This window comes from Quercus suber, unplaced genomic scaffold, assembly GCF_002906115.3.
Source record: "Quercus suber isolate HL8 unplaced genomic scaffold, Cork oak 2.0 scaffold_62, whole genome shotgun sequence".
Classification (NCBI taxonomy): Eukaryota; Viridiplantae; Streptophyta; class Magnoliopsida; order Fagales; family Fagaceae; genus Quercus; species Quercus suber.
Genome location: NW_027069527.1, coordinates 733,963 through 755,527, shown reverse-complemented (window position 1 = coordinate 755,527; position 21,565 = coordinate 733,963). Strand labels below are relative to the sequence as shown.

The window sequence follows — 21,565 nt, the reverse complement described above, 5'->3', positions numbered from 1 at the left end:
TTCCTTTGCATTGGATGCAGCTTCTTTTTCCTTGGCTTAAAAGGGGGGGTTTCTTCTTTTCCTTGCCCTGATCATCAGCTTGGCCGAATCCCTTCGAAGCCTCAAGGAAAGCGAGAGCAGCTTAACTGGTAAGGGGCTGCTTAGATGCCTCTAGAGTGTGTTCAGGGAGAGAAGAGTCAGAACCTGGGAGTTCACGAATTTTTGGGTGGTAATATATACTCCCAAGTTGCCTCAAAACAGAGTATGCAGGAACTCCTATAACGTCAAGGGCCTTACCCCACGACACATCGCAGTAGTCCCTGCAGACCTCGGAAAGCTTCTCAGCAAGTCTCACTTGAGTTTCTTCAACGCCAAGTTGGTAAGACGCTTGTTTTTAAGCTTTAGTTGCCTCCTTGGCCAGTTGAACCGCCTCCCTAGTCTTTTGCAGCTCTGCCATGAGTTCCTTAACCATCTGCCTTTCCGTGACTAAGTCTATCTCGATCAAATACAGCTTTTGGCGTTGGTCCTTGACTTGCCTTTCCGCTGTCTTTAGACCCTCTTCGGTACTCTTATGAGCCTAGACCGCCTCTTTTAGCATCTCAGATAATCCTACCTGCTCCTTTTTGAAAGCCTCCAAAGTTTTCTCGGTCTCAGCACTAGAGTGGGCCTTTACTCGGGCCTGGTTGCGAGCATCCTTAACCCACTCCTAGGCCACGAAGACCTGTTGGGTAATTTGCATAAAAGTAACAGAAAGATCCCACATGAGAAGAGGGAAAAATAAAAAATAGCAACTAAGTTTGCAATTCAAGAGATGTATTAAACCACTTACCATAGCAAGATCCCTCTTCAGGGACAGAAAGAGGTTTGGTTGCTTAAAGCACCTCTAAGCATCCATATCCCTCGGCAGAAGTAGTGGTTACTCAAGGGCTTCAGCAACATGACCCGCATGCCCCCCTGGAAGTTTCGGATTAAGGCGTCCCAAGGGATGAGGGCTATATACACCTCCAATCTAGGCGACCACGCTCGTAGCAGTTGGTGTACTTCAACTCCTTGGGAGTCCTCCCTACTCCCCACGGAGGAAGCCCTTTTTTGTCTTTTGCGCACTTGGGTTGCTTTGCCCCCTTTGGAGGAACCTTCTTACCTTCCTCTACGTCGTGCACCTCTGGCACTTTCCTCTTCTTTTTCGGATTGGGGTAAGGGAGCTGCCCAGCCATAACCACAGGGAGAGAAAGGGGAGGTAGAAAGTTAGCTGGAACTTGAGGCTTGGATGTCTCTTTCGGAGTTGATGCTTTGTTCCTTGCAGCTATAAGGTTCCTAAGGCTTTTACCCCCCTTGTTCAAATCTATCTCGTCCTCCTCTTCCTTGGAGGTAGTTTCTTGATGGGAAGTCAAAAGGATAGGAATTGGGCACTAGAATGCCTGTCGGACTCGTCCTCGATGTCCGAGTCAGAAATCACTTGCACTCCTTGGGTCTCCCCCTCTTCAAAGCGAAACTTATCAATTTCCTCTTCAAGTGAGGAGTTAGAAGAGGCAATCTCTTCTCCTTCCGCTGTTGCTTCAGGTGGAACATGTTGAAACGGATGTACTATAGCGAAAGGTTCTGTTGGTATGGATGTACGACTGGTGGAAGGTCATCCGAAGCAAGAAAGGTGGGCTGCGACACGTCAATCTAGGCCAAACGTGGGTCACCCGCTCTTATGGCGTGGCCGATCTCTTGGAATATTGCCAAGATGGGTTGGAAATCTAAGATCAGGTGGACTGCCTGTAACTGCCTGTCCTTGCTTACCAAAATCTCAAACCTTAACAGGTAATTAAGAGCGACAACATTAGTCAAGCTGAGCCTAGGCACCACGTGCCTCTTATTTGCAAAAGTAGCCGAGAGTCAGAATATAGTTAGAAAGCTAAAATCTATCATCAAAAGAAAACGAGACGATAGAGAAACAACGACATGGTCAGGGTTAGGCAATCTTTTTTTTTTTTTGCTGTAAAACCTAACTTTAAGGTATCTCACCTGACTCTCCCTCTTGGACGAGGTAGGGGAGGCTATCATGCCACGCTCTCGAAACTATTAGATAGTCATTTTTCATGCCCTTGTTGGACTTGGGTAAGCATGATACTAATTTGACAATGTTCGATCGGGACTTAAGGTAATATACTGCACTCTTGAGGGAGTGACACTCATACATGTGGACCATGTCGTGTCATGTAAGCCTAAGATTCATCTGATTTTTTGGGGCGTCTACACTCCTTAAGACTCTAAACATGTTGGGAGCACATTGGTAGAGACACAACCGGTGGTTAAGCAGGTAGTCTCTGGTTATCCTACCCATAGGAAGCGTCATTCCTCCCTCCATAAAGGCGATCATTGGAATGACAACTTCAACCACTTCTCTATTGCTAAGTATTCAGTTTGGGGGACAATATTTTAAGCCCACTCCTTGTGCAATACAATATTTGGCCCTAAAACCCTCCATACCAGATGGAGAATCCACTAAGTACTTAAATCTACCCATCTAAAAGGATGCGGCTAACGAGGAGAAGGTTTTCTAGTAAGGAAGAAAGCCGAGGAACTCGGCCAAGGAGAAAAAGAAAGTTTGAGGAAGAAAGATACTTACGAAAATAAGTGAATGTGTCAAATCCCAAACCTCTAGAAGAGTCTTAAAAAAAAAAAAAGGGAATTTCTCGAGGAAAGAGTTACGAAGGCTTAGGAGTTCAAAATGTTTTATGAGTTCGATCATTGAAATTCTTTGGAGCTCTTGAAAATTTATGAAGTAGGGGAGAAAACGAGTTCCCTCAAGGCTTTATATAGAGGGAGAAAATGAGTGGGAATAATCCTGCTCAAAATTCTAGGAAAAATGTCCACCGTTGAATGTGGGAGAACAAAGCGCCGCCTGAAGTAATAAATGACGATTCATGGATCCCAAAGCATTAGAAGCAGTAATGAAGCGCGAAAAATGGCACTTCCACGCATGTAAGCTAGAGAAATATTTGGTTTGGTCCCTTGAAAATTAAACCCCCACATTTTCTCCTCGAATGAGAGGGAAAAACTGGAGTTTTAAGGGGCTATTGTAGGGATAAAGACCCAGAGTCACATATTGGGCCTTGGGTTTGGTCCAAGGATATAGGCTGGTCCAAGAAGGGATAAATAATTATGAGAAACTCCAATTGTAAAGTCTCATAAGTTAGGAACGAATGGAGAACGATCCGAGGAGGAACTGTTCCTTGGATATGATGAACACGGCTCAAACCTATATTCCACCAATCAAAGTGACCTTCTAGAAAGCTCCAACAAGAAGAACATGCATCAAGTACATATAAGAATGATGGAAACTCATAAATATCTAGGGAAATGCTGCTACCACTGCATTAAATGCACTGCAACTACTTTTCTATTCACATTTATGTGGAGAAGACCCCTGAACAGTGCTGCCTTGGCCACCGCAACTCACAGAAATCTAGAGAAGGTGTCTAATGGAATAGGCACTCAAGTGAGGGTTTAAATGATTAACAAATGTAGGATCAAGATGGGACAAACGGAATTATATAATATGAGAGACCCTCCATGAAAGGGGGATCGAAAAACTAGAGAAAGGATATTGTAGCAATCAAAGTTGCATTTGTAATCAATTCTGTTGATTTATACCAAGATTTTCCTCCTCGGACAATTAATTCATTCAGTACTATATGATCTGATTCTTGTTTCATCATCTTTTAAATCCATACTAGTCGTTGTTAAATTCATAAATGGCCTAGTTCTTTGACCCACTTTCTACAAATTTATTGTATCAGACTCATTGGCCCAATTGATACAGTTTATTGCACGAAGTCGGGTAAAAAACTAATAGTTTTCCTGAAAATTAACAGTGAAGATTTTATTAGGGTTTCGATATTTTTGTGATATCTCATCCGTTTTAACTTCGATTTTGGCTTGTAAACTATCGTTCCAAAGGAAAAGACATGCCCTACGAAACAGTCTAAAATTTAACACAATCCAACGATTGGATCATGGATCAAAATTTCAACTTTTTGACCATACCTGATTAGGATTTTGGTCATATTTGCTGTAAAATGGAATTTTCAAATGTTGTGATTTTTTGATTCACCGTTCAAACATGTTGTTATGATTTTGCACATTTCCTATTCTTTTTTTGGTCTTTGTTTAGACACGTGAATCAGTGCTGGACAAAATATGGTATCGACAATATTAACAAAAAAATAAACATTTGCAATATAATTGTAGGCTTTTGTTAATGAACGTCTTAAAGGCAATGATTAAAGTACATTTACTGTCCATATGAGAATTGTTTATTTCCGGTAATTTATTTGCATAGTGTTTATAAAAAGATATAATTTTTTTTTAACTTTTATTTAAATGTGTTGCAAAAATGTAATAACTAGTTTATTTCAAAAAAACTAAGAGTTTGATTATTCATAAAAAATCTAAAACAAATGGCTAAAAGCTAAGGTTAAGTTTGATAACAGTTAGAGAGAAGGGGAGAAAGAACATTATTGTAAGCTTTCAAAGGTGTTACAAAACAATAAAAATAATAAGGCCTTTAATTCTTTATGTAATAATTTATTATTGTCATAAAAATTTGGGGATAATTACATAATAATGTATTTGCATAGGTTTTACTTGGTATCTATTTAACTAATAAATGTTCATGCAAAAAAAAAAAAAAATCCTCTCTAGCAAATAACTAAAATGTGATGAACATTCCTCTTAAAAAAAAAAAAGAAGAACATTATATCATTTTGAGATTTTTTAATCTATATATATGTGGCAGCCAAAAAGTAAGTAAGGATTACGTCTAATACAAACTTGTTAATTTTGCTCACACAATTAATTTTTAAGAAGTGGGATGCTCAATCAACCTTTAATGCCCTTAATAAGATGAAAATATTAAAGTGGGAATGTTTGAATTAATTCCAAGTGTAAAAAGATGATATCGAATAAGAAACAGTGCTTGTATTGGGGTCCTTGAGTTTAGTCCGAGACTTACAAGTAGTTTTTCAGTTTCAAGAAGTCCATCCTTTGATTCAAAGGCTTCTTGGCTGTATATAATTAGCCAAGATGTATTTGAATCTTACATTTGGAAGGTCAGGATTGGTTTTCTTTGATACTTGTCCCATCAGGGCCATACTAGAAGGCTTCTACGTTGAGGTATGAGCTGGGTGGATATTGTTCATAGGTCATTTCCTCATTAATACGATCAGCTAAGTGGTTGCAGTGCATTAAATGTGGAGGTAATAGATGCGTTATCCATCCTCTTTCCTTTCAATTTTTCTCTTTGCCCACAATTTGCTCCCAACAACCGTTAGCCTTGGTTCTCGATTCCCCGAGGGCATGTTGGCATCCTCGGAGTTCTTGTCCATTGTAGTTCTTTTGCACTTGCATAAGGTCACTTGTATTTTTCCAGGGACATTTTGTTGGTGCCTTCCGAGGTTCGTTTCCTCGGCGTTGGCCTTAATCCCTTTGTTTGTATTCTCGGATCCTCGTCCCCCTATAATATATATATATATATATAATCGAAATCTTTGATTTTTTATTGACATCTCCAGAGCTTGCCATATCATTATAATTTTTTTAATAAAATTATTTAACTTTTTTTAATTAACAATATCAACTTAACAAGGAGTGAAATTTTATCTCTCTAACAAGTTCAACTTAAACTCAAACTCAAACGTTGATAATTTATCTCCAAATTTGTGAGGTTAATCATGAACACTATAAAAGCCGTGCAAACCCCAATATATATTTTTTAAAGCCAAGTAGAGGTATGAACTCTTCTTCTGTTATTTTCTTCTCCTCTACTTTGTTAAAAAAAAAAAAAAAAATTTATTTTATGGTTTTTCATGTATTTTTTAAATTTCGTTCATGAACCACCAAGCCCTACGCCTGTGATTATATATGATTTTTTTTTTCATCGTTTAAAATTTAGACCCCTTAAAATTTAAAACTTATTGCTTTATGGGCTCGTGTAGTTTTTGCTTTTTCTTATATTTCTCTTTTGAATGGTCATATATTTTTTAAATTGTTTCAATAACTTATTCTTTAATTATATATCTTTTTTGGCATTTTGAAAGTTTTAACAACTAAATTTGTGTTAGTTTTTGCAATATTTGAACATGTTTAGCTGATTTCAATGACTATACCATATATTATTCTTTTGAAATCAATCAATATTTCTTTTATATTTTTCTATTGTGTAATCATATACATTTTGTTTTGTTTCAAAAATTTATAGGAAGTAATTCTTATAATTCTTTAATATTTTTTGGTATTTCAAAAGTTTTAACATCTGAATTATTCTTTTGATGGTAACACATCTTTCTTTTATATTTCTCTGTTGTGTAGTCACACACACACACACACACACACACACACACACACACACACACATATATATATATTATCTATAATTTATATGCTCTACATCTTTTGATTCCTTTCAATAGTTATAGCCATAGATTATTCTTTTAAATGTAACCCATCTTCCTCTTATATTTCTTTATTGTTTAGTCATATTTATTTTGTTTTATTTTAATAATTTCTAAGTAGTGAATTATTTGATTCTTTAATATTTTTTGGTCTTTCAGAAGTTTTAATTTCTAAATTTTTGAGTTTTTTTTTTTTTTTTTTTTGCAATATCTAAAACTTTTTAACAATTATTTATGGTTTTTCATGTATTTTTTAAATTTCGTTCATGAACCACCAAGCCCTACGCTTGTGACTAGTTATGATTTTTTTTTTTCATCGTTTAAAATTTAGACCCCTTAAAATTTAAAACTTATTGCTTTATGGGCTTGTGTAGTTTTTGCTTTTTCTTATATTTCTCTTTTGAATAGTCATATATTTTTAAAATTGTTTCAATAACTTATTCTTTAATTATATATCTTTTTTGGCATTTTGAAAGTTTTAACAACTAAATTTGTGTTAGTTTTTGCAATATTTGAACATGTTTAGCTGATTTCAATGACTATACCATATATTATTCTTTTGAAAGCAATCAATATTTCTTTTATATTTCTCTATTGTGTAATTATATACATTTTGTTTTGTTTCAAAAATTTATAGGAAGTAATTCTTATAATTCTTTAATATTTTTTGGTATTTCAAAAGTTTTAACATCTGAATTATTCTTTTGATGGTAACACATCTTTCTCTTATATTTCTCCGTTGTGTAGTCACACACACACACACACACACACACACACACACACACACACATATATATATATATATATTTTATCTATAATTTGTATGCTCTACATCTTTTGATTCCTTTCAATAGTTATAGCCATAGATTATTCTTTTGAATGAAACCCATCTTCCTCTTATATTTCTTTATTGTTTAGTCATATTTATTTTGTTTTATTTTAATAATTTCTAAGTAGTGAATCATTTGATTCTTTAATATTTTTTGGTCTTTCAGAAGTTTTAATTTCTGAATTTTTGAGTTTTTTTTTTTTTTTTTTGCAATATCTGAAACTTTTTGACAATTTTTTTGTAAGCAATTGCACGTTCAAACAATGACTTCTTCATTAAATTGTAACACAAATTGAAGTCAGCAAGAGCAAATCTTGCAATGGTGTAGTTTCTTAATCAATTTAAGATTTTATAAAATTATTTTAGTCTATCTCACAAATAGGTACGTAGGTTCCCGTGCATAGCACGGGTTAGCGACTAGTTAATTAATATATCACTCGTGGCCTTTTATATTTTATATTGATCTCAAGTAAATTATATGCTCTAGTGCATATGCATATCTATATGTAAATTTTTTCCCTTCTAAATTTAATCCTAACTCCAAGTTTGCAGATCCATACACTGTGATTGTAACTCTTTTATGTGTCAAATGATAATCTTTTTAAAAGAGTTGATGCTAGTAATTAAGATACCACTCCATGAAAATTAACACTCTCCACAATCTACATGCACACAACCACAATGGGATAGGAACATGTTCTAATATACGGACCGGATCACACCTGCAGGTCCAAGAATTGCCTGATTCAAGCTTGGTTCAAGTTGTGCATTTTTTGCAAAAATGTTGTGCTGTGACATGGATAGCCCTAATGCACCTAGAGATGCCACATGTCATGCGTGCTGCAAGTTCAAGTAGGCCGGGTCAATAATCACACGTATGAGAGTCTTTTTTATTAAAAGGGATAATTACAGTAAACCCACCTGAGGTTAGGCCCGTTTTCACTCTGCCTACCCGTGGTTCAAAACTTATCACTTTGCCCATCTGAGGTTAGTTCTGTTAGCCTTCCGTAACCCACCTCTCCGTTTGCCGTTAGAAAACACATTTTTTAGGCTAAAACAAATATAATAAGAATCAAAAAGCTAGGGATTTTCATTGCTCATGAACTTCAATAAGAACAAAGTGAAGGAATAATACACCAAACAAATCACTCAATGAAATTATTTTTAATCTATAACAATATCAACAATTTCCCAATAGGCCAACTATCACAACAACACAACTATCACAACAACCACAATCACACCCGTACTTAACCCTTTCTTCGAAGGCAATTGCGCTTTTGGTAACGAGTTCGGGTTTGATGGCACTGTCTGAGACAATGCAGTCATTAAAGATGTATTGGTGAACGAACAAGCAGGCAAAGGACTCGACCCACATAGCCTGATTTCCTTCGTTCATCTCGGGTTCCTTGGTGAACAAACAAGCTCGGGTTCATTTGATTTCCTTCGTTTTTGCATCCGTCTCGGTCTTAGCCTCCGTCTCGGCGGTTTGGAGCAGATCTAGGAAGAGGTCCACACAGTGGTTTAGAGAGAATGGAGCTCAATCTTGGCCTCCGTCCCGGTCTCGGCCTCCGTCTTGGCCAAAATAGAGCTCAATCTCGGCCTCCGTCTCGGCCGGCAGTGGTTTTCTTTTTTTGCTTTTGGGTTGTGGGTTTGACAATGATTTGATTATGGTGGGGTTATGGGTTGTGGCTTGTGGTGGTTATGGATTGTGGGCATGGTGGTGGTGCTGAGTTATGGGTTCTAATAGTGGTGGTGGTGGAGTGGGTGGCAACGCTTCGTGGGTTTCAATTTTTTTTTTTTTTTTTTTTTTTTGGTTGACTCTTTAGTTTGTTTCTATTTTTTGTTTAATCTATGATTGGGTTCTAAAACTTTTTTTACTACAGTTTGGGTTTGAAAAATGAAAGGGATTTTGGAATGGATTCAGAGGATTTAATTGGTTTTGGACCTGTGTAACTGAAAATTTTGAACTATATTTACAAATGTTGTGTTCTTGTGTTCATGAGGAAAAGATTTAATGGTTCGTGTTTGATCCGTGTTATGTTCTATTTTTAATAAAAGGGTGTTTTTCTAACGTCTGAGGGTGAGGTGGGCAACAGATGGGTAACGGATTGAAGTTCAGGTGGGTAAAGTGATAAGTTTTGAACCACGGGTAGGCAAAGTGAAAACGGGCCTAACCTCAGGTGGGTTTACTGTAATTATCCCTTATTAAAAAAAAGAAAAAGAAAAAAGGCTAATGGGGCTTGTTTATACGGTCCAGATCGTGTAAGGTCCCCACACAAGTGACATGTAGCCCAACCTAAGAAGTCCATCCAAATCTTAGCCCATTTCGCGAAAACTTCTTGCCGAGCAAGTCAGTCAACGTATTAGTTTGTACTTTCTAGTCCTCTATTCACTCTTAGCCATTTGCAAGCTCTCCATGAACTCCCTAGGTTGGCAAATAAAATTTCAGCTATTGGCTGATCTTATCTCATCTTCTCAACGAAAGGAATGGAACTGCAAAACGTGTCTTGGAAGTCATTTCAAAGGTAAAAGTTTGTGCACAAGCTAGCCATGCATGCATATATAGACTTCCATGCTTCCCTACTCTCTTTTACTAAGTTTTATATATCTGCGAATTGCCAGGTATGCCAGGCGAGTGCACCAAATGGGTCTAATGTGATCTTTTTTGTGGAAGTTATTCAAACACATTTCCACCAGCGTTCTTCAGATTTTTTATGTGCCTAAAGCAATATTCATAATAGGGATTAGTGACGTCAACAGGAGGAAACAGGACAATTTGCAAGCTCAATTTATAATTTTCTCTCCCACACTGACCGTTCATATACTACCACATGAATTAAAATTGTGTTTAAAAATATAATATCAAATGAAGTGTGTACGAAATGTGCAATAGCGAATATGTAATAAAATTTTATGTTTCCAAATTCTACTGTTTGTCCTTATTTGCTATTACTATTTATTACTACAGGGTCATCAGGCTAAAAAAGAAAAGAAAAAAATTTAGGATTGTCAACTCTTCAATTTTCCAAGGCCTAGTGGCACTAGTGCAATATATATTCATGGTAGTGAGAGAGGAAGGATATTAGGATAACACATTAACACGCAGTGCAAACGTATTTTGAGTGAACCAGGTTGTCAAAACAGACGCAGAGAAAAATTTACTACTTATTCCAGTTATCTGTGCTCACAAGATCTACTATATTAAAATTTTCATGCACTAGGTTTTTAATTTGTTCTATTTTATTTTTTACTTTATAAGATCTACTTGAACGCAAGCATGACACAACATGCATTCATGTGGGCCCTGTGACACAGAGACGAAACTAATTTGCATCTAGTCTGAGGCATGCATCACGAGCATTCGAGCCTCCACATTCATGGACGATCACGTTTAAAGGTACTTAGCATTTTTTTCCTGGTTTATACCCTTAATGGAGAAGACAACAAACCATGTTTTGTGTTAGGTTCTAAGACTTTATGAACTAAATGTATTAGAACTTCAATGTGTAATGTGTTGGCAAACCATAATCAAAACTTAGAGTCTAGATTTAAGCTGCTTAAAGTGTATTTATTTGTAAAGTTTAAATCGAGTAATTGCAGGATTTATTTGTCTAAATCTGCAAGGCTCGATCGATCAAAAATTAGGCTCGATCGATCGAACTTCGTACAAATTAATTTTCTGCAGATTTTTCCAACTTAGCCCAAGCCTGATTTGACATGTAAGGTTTTATATTTTACTCTAAGTATAAAAGGAAAAACTCTAACTACTTTTTTGAGGTTGTTGATATGCTATGTGTTGAATCTCTTGTGAGATCTAGAGGTGTTTACTTTCATATACATTTAGGGTTATCAAGATTCATGTCAAGAACTTTGTGATCCCTTCAGTTGCTGTATAAAGAATTTAAAGAAGATCTGAAACCTTTGAGTGGAGTCTCAAAGTCACATGTAGGAGAACTTGTGGTTGCAGGGGATCAAGAAAAGAATTAGTTTGTGAACTCGGAGCTGTCACGTGGTCGTGGTCGTAAGTTTTTTACTCGAGGTAGTAATAAGATGTTAGAGGTCTAAGTCTTATTGTAAAAATTTCAAATCTTTCATAGTGGATCTGTTTTACCTTAAGGATAACTAGGTTAAATCCTCCCCAGGTTTTTTACCGGTTTGGAACATCCTATTGCTACTCGAGGTAGCAATAAGATGTTAGTGGTCTAAGTCTTATTGTAAAAATTTCAATTCTTTCATAGTGGATCTGTTTTACCTTGAGAATAGTTAGGTTAAATCATTCTCAAGTTTTTTACTGGTTTGGTTTTTCTGGGTTATCATATCGTTGTGTTATTTACTTTTCCGCAATATTTACATGATATGATTTGATTGTATTAACCTAGATCTGAATAATTTATCTAAGTAATCACTTGGCTAAATAACTAAGTTAACAGCTTGTGTTTTAAGGGATCTAAAAACTTACATTTTCCAGATTCTTATTAAACACAAGTCAAAAAAAAAAAAAAAAGGGGAACATTAAGCACAAGTTTTCACCCCAAAATCAAACAAGTATTAGGGCAAATTAGAAATCGTCACCTTCTTATTTAATTTGGATGAAACTCGACAAAGTATTTTGCACAAGATTGCAAGCCTTTGGTGGAAAGAATAACAATTAGCTAAGATCAATTTTTGTATTGTTAACATATTGCTGGTAGGTTACAACTTTTTCAGTCGGTTAATTTATATTTTCACTGATGTAACCATGGGCGTTGGGCCTGGTCCTCTAGCTGATGGCATCATTTGCGTAAGATGATCTAATCAATTCTATAAAACAAAAATTGTAGTTCATCTCATCTCTCACAATAATGCATCAAATTTCCACATATATCCCCCTTTAAATATGTCAAAATTTCACTGGGCAAATAACAAAAGTAATTCAGAATCTTTGTTAGATTAGATTAATTAAGCTCTTAATGCGAATCTTGAAAATATATATCCATTCTCTTTTATGTCCTTTGGTAACCATTCATAAGGAACCACTTTTGAGCTCCTTTTTTTTTATTGTGTTTGCATCATGAATACCATTCTTGAGGTATATATTGCAGTAAACTAGAGCAATCATTACACCATATGCAACAAAAAAGGTCTTGAAGAAATGGGATTCGGGATGAATAAAATAAGACCACCAAATTGCTCCGGGTGATGGTTTCCCAGCCACAATATTTATGCTTTGTCTTTTTTTAAGTTTTAATAATGTTTTCTAAGTACAAGTTAAGGGTATCAATTGTCAAATGCAAACATTATATAATACTCTAAATTAACATTTAATATTTTTCTCACCCGTGACATGCAGAAAAACCAACCCGTGAATTCCCAGCTGACACGTGCCGCCACTCCATTATCCCCTTTAGAAGAAGCATCTAGAGATGGCCATCTTCAAAATTCAGCAAAATCAACTTATCGCAGCATGTGAATTTTGCTGTTGGAACTCTGATAAGACAACCTCGACCTAACTTCTCTCTCTCTCTCTCTCACATAAGTCATCAGGCATGATAGGACCCTACATCTCTATTAGTTTATTTCACTTGAAATGAACCATTTCAAGATTAAGATTTTCTGGAATGTAAAAGCATATGAAGTATTTAAATGAAATGATATTTGTAATATTTAATTTAAATTATGAAATGAATTATTTTAAACAAATGATATTTTTTTTTACATTCACTATATTATACAATATCCACTATTGGTGTGCTGAAATTTTGAAATATATGTCCTCATTTCAAAATATGAAAAGAAAATGTTGACATTTAAAAAAGAGAAGTGTTACATTTAAAATACTTTCACAACAAAACCCGATTCAAAGTAATTTCAGTTATAGGTTAAATTAAAATCAGTAACAACTTATCCATGAACAGAGCTATGCTTGGCATTCCCCCTTCCCCCCAATTTATTTATTTATTTAAATACTAGTATATATTTATGTACTAACTTTAGCAATTTGGTTCAAAAAATTACACTTAATCCCCCTTAACAATATCATTGATCCTTTTAAATGCCATAAAAAGTTATAGATCTAAAATCTAGAACAAAATTAACAAGCCAAAAAAAATTAGTCCAAGAACAAAAATGACAAATAGCAAAGCTAAAAATGATTAAGCTCGATCAATTAATTTTACTCAAAACAAACAACCTAATATTTTAAAATATTTTAACAAAACAATTTTTTCATTACCTAGTAGTAGGCGCATGCATCAAAGACACACAAAAACATTACCAAAAAAAAAAAAGCAGACACATGTCAAATTCCATTTTTATAAATAATTGTATTGTAATGTATTAAGAAAAAATATTTTGTATTTTTGTCTTTGTTGACGGTTTGTTAATACTAAATAAATATCTTTTTTTAATTTTTTAGAGAAAAAAGGATGCTTATTCGGAGTTTCGTCATAAATTTTTTTTCCTACTTCTATCCCTAACTTTAAATCTTGACCCATCCTTAAATTTATCATCTCAATTTTGATGTGAAAATGTGTACGTAACATTCTATTTAAAAAATTGTCTTTCAAACAAAGAGAACCTATTTTTCCTTGATGCTGCGGACACGTGACCCTCTCAGGTGGACCCATTAGCGCAATAAACCAATAAGAGAGATATGGAGTGGGAGAGCATGAGGCTTAATCCGATGTGTCATATCAGAAAACCATAAACACAAAATTTATCACTACTACTCTGTGTCAGGCACAAAAAGTGCACCTCAAGCTCTCAATCACTGGTACGAAACAGACTTTTGAGTTTCGAGTTTGATTATGTTCACCCGTGAGAGTCTACACGTGACAGACTAAGACAAACACGTACATCTAACATGCCAAGTTTTAGTTCCCCTGTAAAACCTAACCTCTATAAAAAGCCCCTCTGGGCTCATAGTTTTTTTACATAGCAACTCATACACTCATTACTCATACATACCATTTAACGTTGGCCTTGCATGCATACGGTGACGTCCAAAACTTGCCAAGCTCCCTAGAATCCAGCGCCTTGATTCAGGTGAATTAAGTTCTTCAATATTAGTACTGTAGTATTGTTAATATATGTTATTGTTTGTGCTGTATAATTGTTTTAATGAGGGTCACGGGAGAATTACAAGTTGGAATGGTCATTTTATTGTAATTTTTAGGGGCTGTTTGAAAAGGAGTTTTAAGTAACAGTATTTAGTGTTTAAATAATATTACACGTATTTTCATACATTTTTTCACTCATACATATTTTTAAAAAATACAAACAATCATACTAGAACAATATTACCAAACGGTCTCTTAATTTCATGAGAGATGAGTTTTGCAAAAATTGGCTTATATATATGGACAGTATAGGGATTTGGATGCACCCGTGAATGGTTTAATTCTGTTGTCGCGCACCTACTACATGGCATGGCTGCCTTGCTTCCTAGTTCTATGGCCACAAGGTGCTAAACAACAACAAAGAGTCACGAGCTAGTCCTTTCGCTTTTACATCAAAACCACCATGTTCACCCATTTGCTACTGCCATCTTAATATTCTCTCATCCCCACATTCTCAAAACTATTAAAGTAGCTCTCTCTCTCTCTCTCTCTCTCTCACAGCAATAAAGGAGGTCATGAGTGAAACAACAATCAAAATATTGGCATCACATGGAATATTTACATGTCTTGAGGGAATAAAAGTATAAAACATCTCAATCAATATTTGATGGTAATTAATGGCAATAGAGATTGGGTTTGATATTACAAAGATGGAATATCATACTTATTCATATGTAACCAAAATAGAATAGTGGTTGGTAAGCGTCGAAGTTAATTGATTGTCTAGATTTATATTTATATATAATTTTTATTGAGAATTCGATTTATTACTTATAAGGCCAACTGATGTATATTTTATTTTAGACACAAAATTTTTTTTAGGGGAAATTTTTTTAGACAGAGAACTTAAAAGTTTGAAGACCCTCATATATACGTGTGTGTTACCAAAAGAAAAGAAGAAGAAGAAGAAGAAGACACTCATAGGTTAAAACCAAAGTTAAAAGTGTCATTTGAATAGACCAAAATTTCCTTTTTTTGTAGATGAGGAAAAAAAATTTTTATTGACAGCTGTTAGACTTATGGTTAAGTAATTAAATTCATCATTTCCTAACAGCTTAAACTTTTGAGAGAATCAGTAATTTAACATAGTATCAGAGTATGAAATCTTGAGTTTGATCATTGTCTTCGCTCTACCTCCCATTTAAAATGTTAAATTCTCACTTGTTAGGCCTCCACTTATTAAGGGAAAGTTTAAGCTCACAAGTGAGGAGAAGTGTTAGACTTATGGTTAAGTGATTAAATTCATCATTTCCTAACAGCTTAAGATTTTGAGAGAATCGGTAATTTAACAACAACAATATTTGGACTAATTTTGTTTGTTTGTTTCTTGAAACATATATTTGGCTTCATTAATCATATAATATTCATATACATGTGTTGTGTTGGGTTGTTTGTGTCGATATATATGTGTGTGTGTGTGTTTGTATATGTATACCAGCATTCCATGGTGATCCAAGGCACCCGAATGTCAAGATTTAAATACTATACAACTCGTTTGTCATGAAATGGTAAAACTCTTTCTCATTGTATGAACAAACCTTTGGTTAATGCTCCTTACATATTTTTAAAGTTATTCCCAGTTTAACATACAAAGGTACCCTAGCAATCTTCAAGAACAGGTGCATCTGTTGCAAAGAAGTGGCAAATTATTCTTCAAATAAGAAAAAACAGTGACAATTTCTAATACATTTAAATGAAGAAAGTGTTAATGATGGTTAATACTTAATATGTTGTTAGGGCTCAAAAGACTTCTCTATATTATCAAAGTCTCAATAAAATAATAATTAACTGCTATATGGTTTTACGAATCCTAGGTGCCGTGCGACACCAATGGTACTTAATTTATTGCACTATTATTACCAAAAATAATTTATTGCACTATAATGCCATTGAGATTGCTCATGTACCCTACATGAATGGTGCAAAGGAGAGGATCATTTTCCTTCTAAGACAGCATGGCACAGCTTAAGATACAAGACCACGAAGAACACATCTGGCTTTTGCACACTTCTCTAGGAAATAAGGGCCTCATAGCAGGTCACAAGCTCAGAACTATTGAAGATACAATTCCTCACAGCTTTTACCTCACAAAAAACAACAGTTAGTGAATTAAAAAAGAGAAAAAGAAAGAAAAGCTGAAACATGAGATCATTGGGCCACATAACATTGAATCAGACATAAGAAAATAGAATGAGAAAAAGAAAAAGTTAGAGACCATTAAAAATAAAATCCATGTACAACAAAATATTGCTCTGCCAAGATTGTCACATAAGAACAACCTACAAAATCCCTACAAAACCCTCCAACCGTTCCTAGAGACAATGACATTTTAATCAACTGTACTTGACACGTGTCAAACTTATGACATGATAGCAATTCTTCTGAGGAACTTTCAGTCCGGGTATATAAGTACAGGAGCCTTTGCTTCAAATTGTCTTTGCCAGGATAGTTTATTTGAAGCCTCTAGTTGTTAACTCATTCTCTCTCTGCCATTAGTTTTCTGCAATTATAACTATTTTTTTTTCTTGTCATTTCCCAGAGTAACACTTGTGTAGCATTCTGTGGTGGTTCCTGTTCTATCATTAAGACATTCTTCATAGTGTTGAAGACTGTCTAGATAAGCCATCAAATATTGCTTATCATGGACCTTGTTCACACTCTGTTAGCCATTTGGATCATAGCCAGCCTTGTCTTTCAGAATTCAAGCAATGTGGAAGGACGATATCATTACCACAAGAAGCCGAAAGGTTCTAATAGAGGCTCCTCTGGTTCTAAACCCCCTGTATCTTCCCCTGATCCTCAAGTCCCTTCATCACCAACCAGTCCTCCTTCTGTTCCTTCTGAGCCCTACCCAAATGATCCTGGAAATTCTAGTACAAACTGTGTTTTCAATGTGAGATCTTATGGGGCTGTTGGAGATGGTTCAAATGATGACACTGAGGCTTTCAGACAAGCATGGAAAGAAGCTTGTGCGGTAGAATCAGCAGTAATTTTGGCTCCTGAAGATTATAGTTTCATAATCACTTCAACAATATTCTCAGGGCCCTGCAAGCCAGGACTTGTATTCCAAGTAAGTAATGAAATTCCTTGCTCTTTAGCTCATTTCAGTATATTGCTATTAATTTTTTTGTGGTTTACACAGTTCACTTAATTTTAAGCTTTATTTGTGAAAAGGTGGATGGAATCCTAATGACACCGGAGGGACCAGATTCATGGCCTAAAGCAGACAGCCGCAAGCAATGGCTTGTGTTTTACAGACTTGACCAAATGACTTTCACAGGAAAAGGAACCATTGAAGGAAATGGCCAGAAATGGTGGGAACTCCCCTGCAAGCCTCACCGGGTAGTTTATCAAATTAGGTTAAATGTGAAAAAAAAAAAAAAAGATAAAGCAATTTACAGTTTTACACTGTTAATTCTAAGAAGCATAGACACAAACATGGGCGCGGTGTGACATATGACACGATAATTCTTTAAAAATTAGGCACAACACTGTTGAGATATAATAATAAATTGATTAGTATATAGCTTTAAATACATTTATATATTTTTACATTTATTTTAAATTTTCAAAGTAAAATAATAATTATCAAAATCTTTATACATATATATATAATCAAAGGAATTTTTTAGAGAAAAAACCTTTTTTTTCCGACATTGAGGACACGCATACAAGAGTGTATGGAAGGATGGAATATTTTGCTAAATGCTATTTTGTTATTTCAGGGTCCAAACGGGTCGACGTTGTCAGGACCATGTGACAGCCCTGCAGTAAGTTGAATAATCAGAAAAAGCCAATTCAAAAATTTTAGTTACTAATTTGAAATTTTTTTTTAACTTACTTAACAATCTTGTTTACTATCTTTACAGTTAATTCGGTTTTTCATGAGCTCCAATTTGGTGGTCAGTGGTCTACGAATCCTAAATAGTCCTCAGTTCCATATGAAATTCGACGGTTGTGAAGGAGTATTGATTGACAAGCTGTCCATCTCTTCCCCTAAACTCAGCCCCAACACCGATGGGATCCATATTGAGAACACTAAAGCTGTTGGAATATACAACTCCATGATTAGCAATGGTAGGAAAATGGTGTGACTTATTTACTCAATTTGGCAAGCTTATACTTTATTAGTTTATTGATTAGCTATTAGATCAGATGTAACCATTTTACTTGATTCAAACAGGTGATGATTGCATTTCGATTGGACCCGGGTGTGCAAATGTAGCCATAGAGGGTGTCACTTGTGGGCCTAGTCATGGGATCAGGTGCATATTCTCTTTCTCAAATAAATATAAATCTTGCCTAACTACCCATTTGTTAAGGTTGAGTTAAGTATTCACTATGCTTCAATCATGTCATTGTATTGCCCAATACATTACAAACGGTATAATTATCTTTCACAATTAAATCAACTATACCGCTTATTGATCAATGTAGCCACATAGTTAAATTTAATTAATTTCAACTATATTGTTCATTGATCAATGCAGACACATAATTGAATTCAATTAGACTAATGAACTATAGACATGAAAGCAAATTCAAGGTATAATTAGTTGTGACCACTAGGGCGGGTTCAATAGCATCTTGGAGGTACATCCATCAGAGGAAAAATGAAAATCAAAAGGCAAGAATGGCCTTTATTAACATCTCCTTGAAGCCATGCAGCACCTGCCTCATTTAATAACTCGCTTTAACCGTTGAAATTATTTAAACTTCCAGATAGAAAGCTGAAAGCAAATAAATAACCTATAGAGAATCCTAGGATAGATGTATACTGGATAGTTTAATAGTATGTTGGTTTGTTGGATCTTGTCAACTGGTCACCTAAGTACATTGTTTAAGAAATATATACTTAGATTTGATAGTATGTTGTACATAGATTTTTTAATTAAATTCAACCAGGTAATCACATTAATGTAATTTTCTCCTAACGATAATTAAACTCTACCATGTGAGTTATTGATGCATGGACATTTTGAATCTAATTCAGAAATCTAAAGTAGCGAATTCATTGAATTTGTAATTTAGTTTTACCTCTACGAATCCTAAATAGTCCTCAGTTCCATATGAAATTCGACGGTTGTGAAGGAGTATTGATTGACAAGCTGTCCATCTCTTCCCCTAAACTCAGCCCCAACACCGATGGGATCCATATTGAGAACACTAAAGCTGTTGGAATATACAACTCCATGATTAGCAATGGTAGGAAAATGGTGTGACTTATTTACTCAATTTGGCAAGCTTATACTTTATTAGTTTATTGATTAGCTATTAGATCAGATGTAACCATTTTACTTGATTCAAACAGGTGATGATTGCATTTCGATTGGACCCGGGTGTGCAAATGTAGCAATAGAGGGTGTCACTTGTGGGCCTAGTCATGGGATCAGGTGCATATTCTCTTTCTCAAATAAATATAAATCTTGCCTAACTACCCATTTGTTAAGGTTGAGTTAAGTATTCACTATGCTTCAATCATGTCATTGTATTGCCCAATACATTACAAACGGTATAATTATCTTTCACAATTAAATCAACTATACCGCTTATTGATCAATGTAGCCACATAGTTAAATTTAATTAATTTCAACTATATTGTTCATTGATCAATGCAGACACATAATTGAATTCAATTAGACTAATGAACTATAGACATGAAAGCAAATTCAAGGTATAATTAGTTGTGACCACTAGGGCGGGTTCAATAGCATCTTGGAGGTACATCCATCAGAGGAAAAATGAAAATCAAAAGGCAAGAATGGCCTTTATTAACATCTCCTTGAAGCCATGCAGCACCTGCCTCATTTAATAACTCGCTTTAACAGTTGAAATTATTTAAACTTCCAGATAGAAAGCTAAAAGCAAATAAATAACCCATAGAGAATCCTAGGATAGATGTATACTGGATAGTTTAATAGTATGTTGGTTTATTGGATCTTGTCAACTGGTCACCTAAGTACATTGTTTAAGAAATATATACTTAGATTTAATAGTATGTTGTACATAGATTTTTTAATTAAATTCAACCAGGTAATCACATTAATGTAATTTTCTCCTAACGATAATTAAACTCTACCATGTGAGTTATTGATGCATGGACATTTTGAATCTAATTCAGAAATCTAAAGTAGCGAATTCATTGAATTTGTAATTTAGTTTTACCTCTTTCTTTTTTTTTTGTTGATGAATAGTTTAGTATGAAATGGGACCAACAAACTGAATTCTCTTTCGGTGTGCCTAACTTAGTCACTCTCATTTATTTTCTGCAGCATTGGAAGCCTTGGAGTGCACAATTCCCAGGCATGTGTTTCTAACATTACAGTTCGCAACGCAGTCATCAAGGAATCGGACAATGGGCTCAGAATCAAGACTTGGCAAGGGGGGACGGGTTCAGTAACAGGCATAGCATTCGATAACATCCAAATGGACAACGTTATGAACTGCATTAACATAGACCAATATTATTGCTTGTCAAAGGCTTGCTTAAACGAAACTTCAGCTGTACATGTCGATGACGTTTCCTATAGAAACATAAAGGGCACCTATGATGTGCGCAGGACCCCTATACATTTTGCGTGCAGTGACACAGTTGCTTGCACAAACATAAAACTTTCAGAAGTAGAGCTTTTTCCACAGGAAGGGCAACTGCTTGAGGATCCATTTTGTTGGAATGCTTATGGGAATCAGGAGACTTTGACTATACCTCCCATTGATTGCTTACGAGATGGGGGGCCTCACAATGCATTAGAGCCATCCGCATATGAGTGCAATTGATATATTTTAGTGCTTTCTGGTGACTAATATTATAGAATACTGTATAGAGCCCAAGTGGCCCTTCTCTATTTTGGGTCATTATTATTACTTTAAGCTCCATCCCTATTTGGGCTTCCCCCTTATTGTGTGATGAGATGTAGACAAGGGCCTAATTTTTTGGGCCCATATTGTAATAGATTGGGTGCTTACATTATAGTATAAATATCAATGCTTGAAATTGTTTCAAGACCGATCCATTGTTTGATCCACATCATAATGTAATTCATTTGATTGACGCATAGACAAATATACTTAACAATATTACTTCTGCCCATACATAAATTCTTAACAATATTACTTTTGTTTGTGTGTGTATCTAATTTTAATGAAACAAATAACTCAATTAATAAAAGTGGAGGACATGGAGTTTAATTCCCCTTTTTGGTCTCACAGGCAAATTA

General features: G+C 35.1%; 1 protein-coding gene across 1 annotated transcript; it reads left to right on the top strand.

Annotated features, from left to right (window-relative positions):
* Positions 1–14,152: 14,152 nt before the first annotated feature.
* LOC112032790 (polygalacturonase At1g48100) lies at positions 14,153–21,351 on the top strand. The gene is made up of 7 exons (XM_024065552.2): positions 14,153–14,274; positions 16,888–17,418; positions 17,523–17,690; positions 18,074–18,118; positions 18,218–18,425; positions 18,532–18,613; positions 20,621–21,351. Exons 2-7 carry the CDS (start codon positions 16,990–16,992, stop codon positions 21,123–21,125), a joined length of 1,437 nt encoding a protein of 478 aa, XP_023921320.2. The 5' UTR covers positions 14,153–14,274; positions 16,888–16,989; the 3' UTR covers positions 21,126–21,351.
* The last annotated feature ends 214 nt before the right edge of the window (positions 21,352–21,565 follow it).